At 42.7% G+C, this 16,499-nt stretch overlaps 1 protein-coding gene across 1 annotated transcript in view; it reads right to left on the bottom strand.

The window, feature by feature from the left end:
• The window catches only part of uba7 (ubiquitin-like modifier activating enzyme 7), a 61,057-nt gene that overhangs the window by 29,816 nt on the left and 14,742 nt on the right, over nucleotides 1–16,499 (bottom strand). Inside the window, exons 18-22 of the mRNA XM_061257296.1 lie at nucleotides 14,286–14,360; nucleotides 12,908–13,097; nucleotides 12,696–12,787; nucleotides 11,454–11,546; nucleotides 8,960–9,151 (exon numbers count right to left, since the gene is read on the bottom strand). Of these exons, the coding sequence (XP_061113280.1) occupies nucleotides 8,960–9,151; nucleotides 11,454–11,546; nucleotides 12,696–12,787; nucleotides 12,908–13,097; nucleotides 14,286–14,360 (642 nt within the window). The remainder of the gene's footprint in view (nucleotides 1–8,959; nucleotides 9,152–11,453; nucleotides 11,547–12,695; nucleotides 12,788–12,907; nucleotides 13,098–14,285; nucleotides 14,361–16,499) is intronic.

Below are 16,499 nucleotides of genomic sequence, written 5' to 3'. Positions count from 1 at the left end.
AGTGCGGTTGTTTTGGCTGGCGACTGTGGAGGCTTCCTTCCCCGTGAGACCGCGGCATTGTGGGATTCACATATGAGCATCATGCAATTAGCCATGAGGGATCCTGAACCTTAGGGAAATGAGTCCCACACACCCTGGTGATTACAGAGCTGCTCCCTGGGAATTCTGGGAACTTCTTGCCACAGCTTGGTCCCTAGTGTGTCTTTCCCCTGATGAAAAAGTCCGCGTCAACCCACCAGGCACTGTGAACAATGCTCCACTTAAATAGAAGCAACAGATCATCAGTGTACAAAGAACCCTTACGGATGTCAGCAATCAAGTTAGACGTACTGTAAATGTGTACAAGACTCCTCCAGCAGTGTTTATGGTGTATGAGGTGGGTCTCCTGCTAGGTACAGCTTAAGGTTTAAGGTCTAATTCCCAGCACGCTCCCTGTGACCCTGGGGTTATCTCCACTGTAATCCAGACTGTAGAACGCACAGGGAGAAAGTATGCCTACCAAATAAATCCTGGGCTAGTGCCTCTCTTGGATAAAGCCTCCAATGTTTAGGACGCTGGAGAGAACTCATCTTCAGTGAAACATTCTACAGTGGTACTGCCCTGAACCTCCATTATTTTGTGCTCAACGTCACGATACCATGTGAGCCAGAATAAATAACTGAAAGATGTGACTATTTATGGCCCATTCATGAAGATTGAACCACACTGTGGGCTTAAATATCCACCAGAGGACCACAGAAGATCTTCTGGTAGCTGGTTTTACATGTCACTGGCATTAGGGTCTGCACAGGAATACCGTTTTAGATTACATGCATTACATATATATTATATGCATGGACACAGATAAAATGTATCAACCGTAGCTGAGATTATATCTAAATATATTATGAAGATATTGAAACACTTAATAGTTATACAGCGCTGTGTTTGCTTTCAATACAGTATTTTTAAATATATTAAGATTACATTAAAATATATTCCATTATATTTTATTCCATGAAGGAACAGACTATTCTATGAAGAGTGAATGGAGACAAGGAGACCAATAAATAAAATAACAATAAAAAGCCTGTGACAGTCTATGCACTATAACTGACATTTTAGCCTTATCCTTCACATTTGTATTTATAGAAGGTATAGGGAGTTACAGGGAGGAGACCATGGTAAGGTACGGTATGCACATGTTAGTGTTTAATGGTCTCAGAACAGACAGAAAGTCTAAGAGCTTTCCAAACAAAGCAACACTGCCCAAACAGTCTCAGTGATGTAATCTGGGAGATGCGCATCAGGGGCCTCCAATTAATGTAAACCCCTCACCCCCCCACATATTATAAGGGCATGTCATATGACATTCATAGCAGACATTAACAGTGACTAGACTAACAGAGAATTTCATGTAAAAAGCTTTCTTGCGGTTAGCATACAGTGTCAACCAGCTAGTTATTTCCATCGACTCAGGGTGACACTGTTTAGGTTGATGTAAGGGTCAGATAGCTTTTTCCTGACAGCTTTATTTCCAACAGATGGCAGTACATTTGCCCTCTGAGCCTTTCAAAAATAAAATATAAAAAGGCCATGATAATACGCCATAAATTGCTCTGTGTATTTACACTGACACCGTGCTGCGACTTTCTGCCCTCTGTTTGGGTTGCTCCACTGATGAAACCCACTGTGGACTCCACAGTGCCATGACATGGGAGTGCAAAAAGGAATGCAAGTAAATCTACATGGAGGAAAAAAATGAAGAGAAGAGAAAGAAAAAGGAAAGAAAGGGCAGGGGCAGATGAGTTTCAAAGGCACCCCTCCTCCTCTTTGCAGAGGCCAAGCTGCAAGTGATTAGAAACTGGGCGAGATCAGAGGGGCTCTCTGGGAAATCTGGTTCCAATATGCCACTTCCTGCGAAAGGCAGGAAATAGCCGTCATTTCTGCCAAAATCCAACAAAAGGCGCTCTGTGAGCGTTGTGCTTCAGCCACAGCTCTGCTGAGCCTAGGAGCTCGCTCTGACAGTTAATTGAATTAGGAATTGGAAGGGGGGGGGGGGTCGAGGGTGGACGGAGGGGGCCGGCACACATCAGGGACAGGGTGGGGAACATTAACCCGACAGATCTCAGACCTGTCTTCCAGAATGAGCAAGCCAGAAGGCCTCCAGCTGGATGTCTGTCTAAATTGCAACTCTGTGACTGTGGCAGTGTCCGGTTTCTGGGCAGTGAATCCCGTTTCATAGGACAACACCCCAGAGCATAATTAGGAGTCCATGCTTTTCCTCTCCACTCGGACCTCTGCATGATACAAAAACCATTCGCATCAGAGTAATGCTATATTCCACATAGGACATCTGTAGATTTCACCTAGAGAGAAGTATCGCACTAAAAAACAGGAATCGCGATGAAGCAGAGCAACTCAACTCTGCTGAAAGACAGAACTCGAGACTGTGCTGAAAGAACACCACAGCTTTATGCTGTCAGGGATGACAGTATTCACACACGATTTACGTGAGCTCCAGTCCCTCAGGAAATCGGAGACCAAATTATTTCATAATTCAAAAAGATTAACACAGATGGCGTTATATTCAGATGGTGTTCAAAATGACAATGTGACTGCAGAAGGGTTCCTAACCATCATTGACCACAAAAGATATGATCTAAATAAAACAGAGTGTCAATATGCTTATGGTGTGCTTATAATAATCATGATGGAATTAGACAATTGATTAGTAACTTGACTATATTGTGCCTTTGAGATACTAATGGAACATAAGACATTTCAACATATCCTCAACATCGAACACTGTGCACAAAAAAAACAAAAAAACATTGGCCACATTTTGAGGATCTTTGAGGAAACACACACAGAGAACTTCCTATTTTAGGAAACATCTGTTTCAAGGAAGTCCACCCGGCATCAAACACATAAAAAAAAAATAATAATAATAATTTTAAAAAAGTAGTGTAGGCAACAGTTATACCACTATGAGTTGGACCCATATTCTCACACAGACCAGAGACAAAGCATCATGGGAATACAGATGCTCTGGGCTGTTGTTTATGAGGGTCAAACACTCATCTCTAGAGAGGTTACTATAGAAGCACAGCAGTCATTTGAATCCTCACTCCCACCACTAACTGCCTGCAATTAATCAAACTTTACCCAAATTCACCACCAGGGACCTTGTGTACACAGTGCACAACAGCTTTAATCTCGACCCAAGTCTCCATGGTATAGCAATGCATTGACCCAAAACTGCTGTCATTCAAATTAGCCTTTACCTTTTGTCTCAAAATGCAGCAAAAATATATTACATACATACATGGAGATCCAACATATTTACATTCTTGATGTTATTTTTTATGATCACAGAAGACTGCTTGGACGATATTTTACACATCCCAATGACACATGCTACCAAAACACTGACTTATTTATAAATTAAGACATTGATTTGAAATATGTTTAATACATAGCAGTTTGCATTCAGAAAAGTAGAGAAAGTAGAGACATTAATTATTGCTGCTTTGATCTCAATGTGATGAATCTGAATGAGTTTCTCCAATTTTTCCAAATGTATTGTATTACAGTACTGCAGTATATGACAATGTATTTTGTAACATTGTGATCTATTAAACAAAAAAGAAAGTTCTCCATAACCAAGTAATGGCTTTATTCTGTGTCCACAGACTGAGTAGGAGGGTGCATTGGGACTGTAGGCAGAGGCATTATGTAAGTCATATGAAATATTATGTAAGTCCTGCTAAGCATAACCTAAGCATAAAATCAGCATGATGAATGGGCAGTCCTTCTTGCTGAGTTCTCAGCTTGGTGCGTGCTGGGACATTAAGATCCAGAGCTACGTCACCCATGAAAATAACACTTCCTACGGCTACAGAGTTGGCCCTGGGAGCAGAAACCAGTGTGGGAGAATCTCCTTCCTACCTACTCAAAGATGGTGTGACCCATGAGGAGGCTGGTCTCCACGAAGGAGACAGAAGGGTGTGAGGTAGAGTGAATCAGCATGACGTCCATTTTTGTGTAGCAGACTCACAGGAGGTGGGAAGCTCATCTAAACCGTTTACGGGGGTGGCGAAAGCTGAATCAGTGGTATCTGCCACATCATCCCTGCCGTTAGTTAGTAAGTGACTTTCTTCATGTTTGGTCTTACTGCTTTTTGCTTTTTACTGAAGTTGACCATTCTGTACCCACAGACAAAAGGACATGCCCAGAAGATGCTTGCTCTTCTTAAAGTACGTTGTGGATAAAAGGAAAAGAGAGGCAAAGAAGAATGCCTTCAGCAAAATACATATGGTGTTAATTATGCTTCTAATACAGATCATCTGAAAAAGAGAATATACACGCAGTGCATATCTGTCGAATGGTGATTCAGGACACTGTTGAGTGGTGACTCAGGCAAAAGAAGCACAGCTGAGTTTGGGCTGCCAATGATTTCTACACTGGTGAGGAGAGAAGGAGAGGTGATAGTCACCGCAGCTGTGCTGCTTCCATGCACCCCTCCTGCCTCCACATAGCGAGTACCCATTATCACTCACGACAAGACTCTGATCCCTGAGTGGCCCTAACCCTGGGGGCAGTGGCGCCCTGACCAGACGCCACCCACACTTAAAAACACCCAACCCTGATCGAGTCGCCTGCCTGAAACACGAGAACCTTATTAGTGTTTATGTAGGCCCGCGTTGAAAGTGTTCTTAGCTCATTAGGCTTTCTCTGCCGCCCTAAGAATTTCACAGAAAAGGCATTAAATGCTTGGAGTCACTCAGCTGAAAAACAAGAAGCATTCACCGCACCATTCCTTAAAACAACAGGCCAGAAAGCCCGTTGATCGGAGTCTCACCAGGAACACTTTGGTACACTGTCTTGTCTGAAGGAAGCCTTTCTTTCATATTCAATATCAAGTGTAAGAGAGATTAAATGGCTGCAGCCAGCACACGCTTCAAAAGCACACTAATAAAACCTCTTGTAATCCTCAAGGAAATTTAGTCTGGTCAAAAGAAAAGTCAATGCTTAATGTGGCACGCCGCCAACTAATCTATCAACAATGTGTGGCCTAGTTTGTGCCAGGTTTTTTCATTTCTCTTTAAGGAAACTGCATGGCCCCTATCAGAGTTTTGCCAAATTACATTTTGTAAAGAAGTACTATACACTCACTGAGCACTTTATTAGATGGGCCAGTAGACCAGCTTGTTAATGCAAATATTTAATCAGCCGATTATGTGGCAGCAACTAAATGAAAGCATGCAGATATGGTCAAGAGGGTGAGATATTTTTTAGACCAAATGTCAGAATGGGGAAGAAATGTGATCTAAGTGAGACATGAGTGTAGATTTGGGAGGTTTGAGTATCTCCGAAGCTGCTAATCTCCTGTAATTTTCACACAAAACAGTCTCTAGATTTTGCAGAGAATGGTGCAAAAAAAACTAAACATCCAAGGGCCAGACAGGTTGAAACTGACAGGAAGGTGACAGTAACCCAAATAACCATGCATTACAACAGTGGTATACAGAAGAGCATCGCTGAACACACAATGCTTCAAACCTCTTTGTGGATAGGCTACAGCAGCAGAAGAATTAATAAGTCTAAAAGATAGGTCTAATAAATACCTAATAAAGTGCTCAGAGCAACCTCAAATCACAGAACTAAGTATGTACATTTACAAAGGTAATTACTGCTATCGACATAGCACATTCACACTACTGCTGTATATTCACATTCACCGTATATATCACTCATATGCAGCACTTCAAGTAGAGTTTCCACTACAGGTAGATGCGCCTCATTATGAATAACGGGAAAATAATGGAATATGTTTCTAATTTTCCTAACCCCATAAATACATCGCTTAAGTCTCCGTACGTGCTCAGACTAAAGGTGAAGTATAGTACCTGCATGAGCAGCAAGTACCTCAACAGACTCTCCTGTTTTCCTCATTCACGGCACTTCTCCATCTGGGCAGACAGCTTGCTCTGAGCACCCACCTCAATCAAAGAGCACACCCCCTATAATCCCCACAGACAGGCTTTCCATATGGGCAACTTCCCTGACCTGAGCCTAGACATCTGGCTCTAACTGTGGACCTTTGCTCTCTCAATATGCTACACTTTATACATAACAAAATACAGGTTGTAGAATTATAGTTGTCAAATGTATGGACTACTCATCATGCCAACTAATAATTATAAGTCACTGGTTTATCCAATTATTTGAAATCATTTGTAAGAAAAAGTATCAAATGCTTCCATTCTGAAATAAGATCACGTCTGTATACCTCTGTTAAACTAGAGTTGTGTAGGAGTGCTCAGAGCATTGGGCAACTCTAAAATGAGAATACGGGCAGACTAAGTGAGGTCATTACTCAGCCTGCATTGGGCAGATCAGGTAATCCGTTGGGCTTTTCTGTCAGGTAGAGATTTGGTAATTTTACACCCACCCACACAAACTCCAGCCCGCAGCGGTATTTACAAAATCTCAGGTCTTTACAGCGGAGTGCTAGCTCCAAGTCCACAGCAAAAAAAGAGCTTCCCTTTGAAGTGAACAGCTCAATAGCCCAGCATTTCATTACAACCTGCATATAGACATTTATCAGTCCATGTATGTCATGCACACCGTGAAAAGAAGAACTACACAAATAAATATCCATACCGAATTTTGCAATGGCAGTTTGAATGCGGTGGCTAGGAGTATACCTAATGAGGTAATGCCAACCAGCCCTGTCACCTGAAGAGACCCCCCTGACCCCACTATGCCCTCCCCTCCTCTGGGCCCCACACACAGCCAGCAGCATACACAGTTTAGGGGTGCAGTTAGGAGGGGTCATGGGGTAAGGTGACTTCTACCCAAGGGGCTAATCAACAAGAAGAGCAGTGAAACAATGTGGCTCAGCTTACAAAGTGATTACTGCTGAATTCACCATGGCAAAAGGACTGGGTGACCTTGACAGAACCTCGAGTCTTCAGCCATCAATCTCTACCTCCTATCATCAGAACAAATAAATATTGGCGTTATCCCAATTTAAAGTTAGAAACTCTCTCTTTCTTTCACTCTCTTTCTATCTTTCTTGAAAACATTCACTTCTCCTTTGAGTAAAATACAATTCATTTCAAAAGCTGCACTGACATGGCTTCAGAAAGTATGGCAAAAAGCTTTCCGTTTCAATTAGAAAAGCCGTGCATAAAATCAGGGGAAAGAAATGATCTAATCACTTCAATTCATAATTCATCATCGGCTCAGAGCGGACCTTCTTAATCTCTGTAATTTTTCTGTCAGAAAATTACGGAGCGCGACTTTATTTTTCCAACTTGCATGGAAAAGTTTACAAAAGCAGGATCCAAGAGCAATTAAGGAACACCGTTTCACATCTCCCATCTCACAGGCAGATAATAACTGGCAGAGGTTGCTCTAGTCAGAGACTCAAAACATTTCCAAAGACAAGGTCAGCTTTCCCCCCTTCAGACCCCCCTCCACACACACATCCCCACAGAGAAAAAGGGCCTTCCCCTCCCCCCGCCATAGCTGCATCCTGACCGACGACATCAAACCAGGGGCCGACATCAGTGTACGGCTTGGACATGCCGCCGGCCCTCGCACAGACACCTCGAGGGACGTGCTTCAGATTAGGAAGCCAGGAGCATCTGGTGAGGGAGACGGCGGGGCCCGTTTCGGGTCTCGTGGCAAAGACAAAGATGATGACATGTGGATTGGTGTGAAACAGACTGCCTCCTCTCCTGGCCTGCTCTTGCTTTGCTCTGTCAGCAGGTCCGGGGTTATACATCATCCTACTGTAGCCAAGCACAGCACGATGGGGCCTTGGCCTCGGAGAAGCATTCTGCTGGCTGGGGCAGAGCCCATACTGTCTGAGTTTGTGCCCTCTATGCACTGCACACGAAAGAGCCAAGACAGGGTTCAGGAGAACAGGAGGAAGACATGATTCAGGTTCCTGTCCGCATCCCCCACACCTACCTCCCACCCGAAGCTCATTCTCCAATTCTTTTGAAGTTGTGGAAATTCTCAATTAGGGACTGGCTTTTGGATTCAAAATCCAACATTTTTCCTCCCTCTTAGCAGGACATTTTCTGCAATAACTGACTGTAAAAGATTTCAAGTACAATGTTGTGTATTGTAATGAATTAACCTGGATTCATTGTTCCAAACAAAAACATTAATAAGAACATTTGAAATTCATTGTTCACAGGGCCTAAATAGGCCATGAAGAATTGAAACACCATTGTATAAAGATACAGATTTGGGAGATTATTGTAGTTGTATCCACCTGCCAACTTTTCTGAATCATACTGCCTACTCAGGAAGATATCATCGCAGGATTACTGCTCTATAATGACATACATTTCAAACACACCAGTCATACAACACACTCATTCCAGCCTACACTCTCAGGAATAAATGGTCTATAGAGGAATCCTATCTAGTTCAGGGGTTCTTTGTCAGGCAAAATTGTTCTTTGTCTTAAAGCTTTCACACTTCACACCTACAATGGAGGGATTCATATAGAACTAAAAGTGGTTCCTCTATGGAGACAAGCCAAAGAACCCTTTTTCCCCTCCATCAACAGCTGGTTTATTTTCTTTGCAGCAGCTGATGGATGCTTTTTGATACCTCCTTCGGCTGGACTTATACTTATGAGTATTTAAATTCAAAGCATCTGTGTTGTGATAAGAACACAGGACATGACACAGAGTACACCTCCATGAGCATTTCATAGTGCTCCAACACACACATGCACGCACACACACACACAGACCCACACACACACACACAAACTAAGCAAATTAACACACTGCGGAGATCCGAAATGCTTCTTCCACGATAGATAAAATGATATGTATGAGTAACTGGTCTCCAACACCCTACTTCCAATGCAGAACTGAGGCGTGTGTGCTTTGCCTGATTGGTCTACATGGTCTCTTCTATAAGCACAAGTCAGTCTGTTACTCACGCGGTAGATGGGGGCTCTTGTGGGCTCAGACATGACGTAGCACTGCGCGGCCATGTTAATGAAGGCTGTGCGGAAGAACTTCCTGTTTTTGTGGCCCTGAACCACCTTGTACAGCTCCAGGCACATGAGACCCGCCACCGCCGCCGTTGTCGTGGCAATGGCTGGGATGATCCTGCCGGCAATCAGCTTGCTCTGGGGGAGGGGAAAGAAGGAGGACGAAGGAGAGGAGCGGAGAGCAGAGAGTGGGTGAAGGAGTGAGGAGAGGAGGAAGAGGGACGAGGTGAGATGGTTTGGGAGGAAGCCAAAGAGATGTGAAGATAAGATGAAAAGATTGGAAAAGAAAGAAGAGAAGGGATGAGAAGAGAGTGCAGAATGAGTTGTTTCGCAAGAAAGATGAATCACATTGTTCTCACATTTCAGAAACTATGTCACAAGCCATCTGCCTGAAAGATACGATGTGAATCTAACAAACCAAAAAAACTGTAGGTGGGATTTAAACATACGTATATTTCAGTATTTCTGCCACAGAAAATGACAAACATACAGTAGTTTTACCATTTGGGATTGGTTTAATATGCCTAAAGGCTAAACGCTGGCTTGCAGTGATGCCATTGGATTTGGGGGGGCCTGCACACACCATGCTCATATACTGTACATGTATACACATGCACACTGACACACATGCACAAAGACATACATGCCCACACTCAAAGACATACAAGCTCCTTCCCTTAATCATTCCCCTTTAAGTTCTGCCTGCATGTTCAGCTCTTTGCTGTGCCTTCAGCAGTCTCCCTGAAACACGTCCAACAATCCTGCCGGAGCCTATCACCTGGATAAGCTCTCTACCCCCTATTCTTTCTATCATCCAGAGGTGGGCAAATCTCCATTATTCCTGTGACCCCCCCACCCCCATCAGCTCTCCACATCTCCACATCTACAAGCACCCGCATGATAGCTTCAAAATGGCTTCCCTCCTCCCCCTCACCTGTCTGCCTGCTCTCGACCAGGCTCAGGTGACAACCCTACACAACAGCTAAAGTACTGTCATTAGTTGGGCTTTTACACAAAGGTCAGGGTGCTGTAAGGCAGGTGTGTGCAGGTTTAGAAACACAGCCTGAGGAAGAAGGAGGAGGGGGCAGCCAGCAGGAAACTTTCCATAATACAGTGAGAGGTGCAAGGCCCTTTAAGTGACACTGACCTTTTACAGCAGTGTTCCTCACCTCTTGTGGGATTGACACAGCCTCAAATGGTTATTTTAGAGCTTATTTTTGCTGCAGGCTATAAAACTCTAAGCTGTGTTTTCTCTGTGCAAGAGCAAGCCCCATCAGAGTATTTTATAGCCACCACACACACACACACACCAGGGCTTGAAAAAAAAAATGGGAAAGAAAATCAACACCTGAAATGGAATACCAAAATCAACATCATTGTTCATGAGCAAAACATTTTTGAAAATATAGGCGACGATTAATAAGGTTTTTTTTTGGTTCCATGCAATTTCACAGATGCTTACATCATGTTTCCCTATGTGGTAGCAGTGGCAGGCATTTTTAATTTCCCAAGTTGAACTCCTAGATTGCTAGACAGTTTGATTTTCCAAGATTACATTTCTGGCTTGACGGATCTGTACCACCCAAGTAGGTCTGCAAAGTGTACATTAAAGAAACAGAGAGGTTTGCCTCTGCAGCAGTTCTGCACAAGGTAACGTAACCCTGCATCAACTGCTTTTATTTTCATTTTTCTTATAGTTGCTTCTACCTGCTGACGGTACAACCAATGATGCCACTTCTGCTAGAAGCTTGGCAACTAGTAGGCCTACATAGTATACCATGATGGGAAGGCAACATCTGAGTGTGCTTTAGTTTACTTAAGGCAGACCGTGTCAGGAAACTGGCAGGTGGAAGTCGAGGAAGAAGATGTCGGGGGTGTAAGACACACCATGCTGATGGTATTTTGCATAGTATAATATATTACTGTTGATGCTGTGACAATGCCTTTGGTTTTCTTACAGAAAATTAGTAGGCCAGTCAGTGCATGTTATTGCACTGACTGTTACTATGTAAGCTCTCTCATTGGATTTACTGATGTAAACAATTCTGATAACGCACTGTGATATAATCTGCCCACTGTGATTTTCATAATTCATAGAATGTGTTTCTTTTTCTAAACCGGGGCAGGTGATTTTTCAGTAATACAATGGTCAAAATTCATGTAGATATCAGAGAATGACTGCTGCACAAATACCAATGTTTATTATTTTTTGGAAAGATGGTCACAGAGATAATAGGTTTTGAGACAGGCTACTAGGCCACAATCACTGTTTGGGAGGTGTGAGAAAAGGAACAAAATCTTGAAAAATTATAACGGTTCAGGAACGCTATGTTGCAGGAGGAACAAAAGAACAGAAACATTTGAATTCTGATTCGGCTCAGAATTAACACCCCCTGAAACACAAATGCACACATACAGATAGATTCCACCTGATTCTCACCTGATGCCAGTCAGCAGGAGTGATATCGTAGTTCTCAGCCCTCAGGTTCGATGCTGCAACGATGAAGTCCATGTGGAAATTGGAGTCATCATCCTGCAGAGACAGTTCAAATTTGATTCTCACCTACATAATCACAACACATCTACTGATGAAAGGACCCCTATATATACTTCATACAGTGCAATGTTGTAGAGGTAACTGTACCATCAAAAGAGGCCCATCACTGCTCTTCAGACCGAACAGGCAGTCCAGACAGGATATTAACCTAGCACAGTAGGAATAGTTTTTTTCCAATGTTCACTGTTAAGAGGTAATTTTAAAAAGAATTCCAGTGAAACAGATACTTTCTCCTTCAGTCCTGAAAGAGCCAAAGGTTTAAAGGAATACTTAAGAGTTCAAAAGCTTAATGAGAAGGGACCATTGTGGTTTTGTCACTTTAATTCTGATAACACATCAAGTGTTCTCCCACCAGCATTGTTTCCAAAAATCGAATTTCCTTCTCCAAATGACATAATGCATGAGGTCACACCTAAGACATGCGGCACAACAAAGGCGGCGGTGGTGACTGCAGCTGTAAGGTGGCTGGCGGACATGTCAGGTAACCCACGGGGGCAACCTGACTCCCCTTAACTCCCCAGGACACAGGTAGGGTGGGGGAGTGGATGGTCAAGAAGACCTGACTCACATCCCGCGGGACACCTGAGAAGCCAGTCACTGACTTCACCCCGCACCCCCCCCACCCCACCCCAAAAAAACACTGACAAAAAACACTTCACCCGCTTCGTTCATCATTTAGAGAGAGACAGAGAGAGAGAGACAGAGACAGACAGATAGAAAGAAAGTAGTCCCACTATTCAAAGGGCTGGGGGGGCTCCCCACTTCAAAGAGCAGGAGGATGGTAAGGATAGTGAACACAGGAATGGCTCGTTGAAGAAGGCCCTTGTGCATTTCAAAGTCTCTCCTGGGGCCTGTCTCACTTCTTACAATGGGCTTTACTATACACATTTTTAAACAGGGAGCACAGCATGGTGACGCCAACATGTGAGGGATTAACATGCCTAACACAGCGCATCCCTGTCCCTGTCTGAAGCACTGTCGCAGCTGAGGCTCCCTGCAGACGGGGGTCACTAGACTCCTGAAGCTCAAACGCTCTGCCAAAGGTGGCCACTCAGTTGCCCGACAGCTCAAGTGTCTCAGTCACTGCATTAAGGCTGGACCCATGCAGAGCAACCACGTTGTTACCTTCTCAAACTCAGCCGGATGCATCATGAAGGAGTTCTTGTCCTCTGGGGGTGAAGAAAGCCTCTGTTTCAGACACTCCAACAAGTCCATATCTGGGAGAAGCGTAACAACAGACAGCCAGACAGACAGAAAGAATGTTCATCATCACAGGCTATGGAGCCACCATTTTCAGGCTAAAGGCCTTTCAATTGGCAACCTGTATCACTCCTCACCCACGGCTCCCTTGTCTTTCTCCATTTCCTGGTCGGTGGCATGGATCTTCACTCCGGACCTCGGTGTGAAGTTGGGAACCTGGACGTTCTGCAGCGCCATGCCAATAGCTGTGCGATCTCGCGTACCCTCAATCCCGTAGATCTGTGCATAGAGGTTAGCTGCTGCTACAATGTAGTCCATATGGGTGGTCTGTGCGACAAGGAAACACAGCACAAACAGTGAATTAGCCTCCATCTCTCAACAGTCAAAACCAGACGCAGAGTAATATAAACAATTACATTACATGAAGTGAACCCAAACAGAGCACCCATATCCTTAGACTCTTTAGGCACCATGTTAGGTATACAACTGTCAGTTTCATGGAGGGTATATGAATGCGTACTTCCAAATTTGACCAGGTGTGTTTTTGTCTTATGACAACATAACAAAAAAGGTTGATCCTATTATGGTCACGATGATCGTGCCAAAGAGATGTACCAAAAGACAAAATGAAAATCAGATCAGACAGCCCAGAAATTGTGTTACCTTTTGAGGATTTAAATTGCTCTTTATTCTTTAATGAATTGGGGTTGAAGAAAAAAAAAGGTTATGCAATAAATCATGCATAGCAAAACATGATGCACATACCTGTGTATGAGCAGTCTGTCTGAGGTAGACATGCAAAATAAAAGTCTAAACCCTGCTAGGAGTTTATTTCTCTAAATCAGTCATTTAGTGGATATGCATTTCACAATGAACTGAAATATTTGAGGTTTTTGGTTTGCGCCTTGCAAGTTATCAACAAGCTGACTTAATGTGCTATATGTTCTCAATGTTCATACCTGGCTACACTGACTGGCAGCATTGACTCAATGCAGCGCATTCAGCATATTCACTGGCAGCACGTACCAACATACTCATGTATAAAAATAATTGAGTGGTAGGACGAAGCAAGCATATTGTAATGTGGTGGTCTGGTGGGCAGACTTGTCACATTCCTGGAAATGTGGTTCAGTCTGATTATTTGCTGTCTCATGTGACACTGACAGGCTCAGACTTGGAGTAGGTCAGCATGCCAAAGGCAGGACAGAGAAGGGTGGGGCACAACAGTTGCAGGACAATCCACTGAGTCTTTCACATTCAAAAACCCGCCTTCCCTCATTCACAAGTGTTTAGAGTTAAGGGATCCTTTTGTCTGGGTGGGGAAGGGGGCTAGATTTTATCCGCCTCATTCTTCTACAGCAGGTAAGATGTTCCCATACTGATGGGAATGCTCCAGTGCACCAGGAGAGAGCTGTTAACAGCTGAGATAATTGCATTTTGATCTTTGTGTGTGATTGTTCTTGGGGTAAAGCAATGTTATAAACTGATTTATAACTATAATCGCACAGCACTTACATTGTTGGGGTCAAAAGTCAAAGAATGAGGACACCGCTTTTGGCCTGACCAGAAGGGCAAACCAGTACTTGTCATCTAAAAGAAATAAATAAAAAGAGAGAGAGAGAGGGAGAGAGAGAGGGAGAGAGACAGACAGAGAGAGAGAGATTTCAACTTTAATTGTGATAACAATAACACATATTTCTTTGTCCTGTGTTAGACAAAATGGAATTAGGACACTTTAAATGATTTCTCCCAAAAATGCCTCATCAACTGGTAGCCAAATACCTATATCCAATGCACTCAAGATAAAGACATCTCCTCTCCACTCAGGTACAGCAGAAAACATTGAAGTCAGTTGTGCATTTCTCACACAAACAGCCCAAACAAAGGCAGAAGGCAAATGCATTTCTTGATATCCAGTGAAAGAGCACCTAAGAAAAAGCTACCCATGGGGTCTAATTTCCCCAGCAGGCAGACAATTTTGGTCAGACGGGGTCCCCAACACAATTAAATCTGCAAAGAGCTAGTTTCATCAGACATTGGATTAACCCAACATAATGACAAAAACTAAGGTGTCACATTTTTTGCTTTCTTTGGAGAACTACACCAGCCCACCACCACAAGTGCAGGGGGAGCTTGTGGTTTTGCGACAGACACTGAGGTCGCATCCAGCCACTCCTTACTCCACCATCCCCTCAGTGACAATGATCTCAGACTAGCACTCAGCTATTCTGTGACGTCGCAAGCAAATAGACGAGCACTGATTGGAGAACAGTGCGGCTGAGGAGTATTGGGGTTGAATAAACTTAGGTATGCAGCCTGTGCATTTTACACCACTCTTTCATGGTCATGCAACAAGGTCTTATTTGTATATTGTTCAAGAACTCCAATTATAAGAAGTTATTACTGTTATTCAAGAAAATAGATTTTCTGATTCAACACTTTACTGGTGAAAATATATCTGGATATCAGATAGAGCAGTCAGATGAGGAGAATTACATACAACAGGAAAGAAAGGAAATGCCAAGATTCTATCCACAGTACCCTCAGTTCAACCTGCATTTCTAAAGAACCATGAAAGCATCCAATAGCAATCTTACAATCTTTAATCCCAACAATTTCCCTATGCGTATCCAAAATTAAAAAGCACCCAGGGCTTTTCTGTGAACTTATGCATATGCAATGATTTATCTTAGGTTTTCTGAAATGTACTTCATAACTTATCATATGGAAGGTGTTTATTCTTAATACACACCACATCAATGAACCACAATAAAGCAAGAAAACACATTCTCAACAGATGTAGCAAGGACTATGGAAATATAATTCATATAAACTAAAAAAAAGTATATTTTGAACTATTTATTTCTACAAAATACTATTTTGTTGTAATACTCTTCAAGCTTGATCGGAGTACTTAGATGTTGCTTAGTCTGTTGTCCTACATAATGATTTCAATTTCAAAAGGCTGTGAGCTGTGTCAACTGAAACAGCAGATTGAGCTGAAAAGGTACATATATAAATAAGACATATGTTAGATACTCCAAAAGACTCTATTTGACGTAGGGGTCAGATCCCAATATCCATTATGCTGCACATGCAATAGCATATTGTGCAGTGTTTTCATCACTGTTTTCAAATTTGATGCCGCTATGAAACTAGTTGGTTATAAATAAGGCAGTGGGGGTGTGCTGTATTTTCCAAATAAAGCAAATTTTTTGTCAATGCATTTAATTTAATTTAATTAATAGAATACTGAATAAAAAATGTTTTTCTGTCTTCAGCATTTTCTGTGGACAGGACTGCAAAGCATATCAGTCCCTCTTTTTCTTCATAATATGATGAAGAAGGTTTGCAGTAATATGAATGGAATGCAATTTTAGTCAGAGGTGGCTTTGTCTTGGCGTACATTTGAAAATAGAGCTTTACTGCACAATCTGAACTCAATCCTCAGGTCACATCAAGCCAAGCCCACATTCATATTCAAATCAGCTGTACATTGTCAGACAAAATACACATACAATACGTGGCAGTATATATATCTAAATGTATATATTTGAATATTCTTTTTTTACTTATTGGACCATATACAAAAAAGATTCAGTCTATAAAATGAACCAGATTCTTCTTTCTATATAAACTGCAGAATTGCAGTTCAGCACTGCACAACTTTGTGTTTAGATAAAAGGTTAAATTCCACATTGCTGGGTGTGTTATTTAGCCAGTTCGAAA

The sequence above is a fragment of the Conger conger genome, chromosome 10, assembly GCF_963514075.1.
Source record: "Conger conger chromosome 10, fConCon1.1, whole genome shotgun sequence".
In the NCBI taxonomy this organism is placed as follows: Eukaryota; Metazoa; Chordata; class Actinopteri; order Anguilliformes; family Congridae; genus Conger; species Conger conger.
The sequence above is the reverse complement of the archived record's forward strand: the minus strand, read 5'-3'. Positions and strand labels throughout refer to the sequence as shown.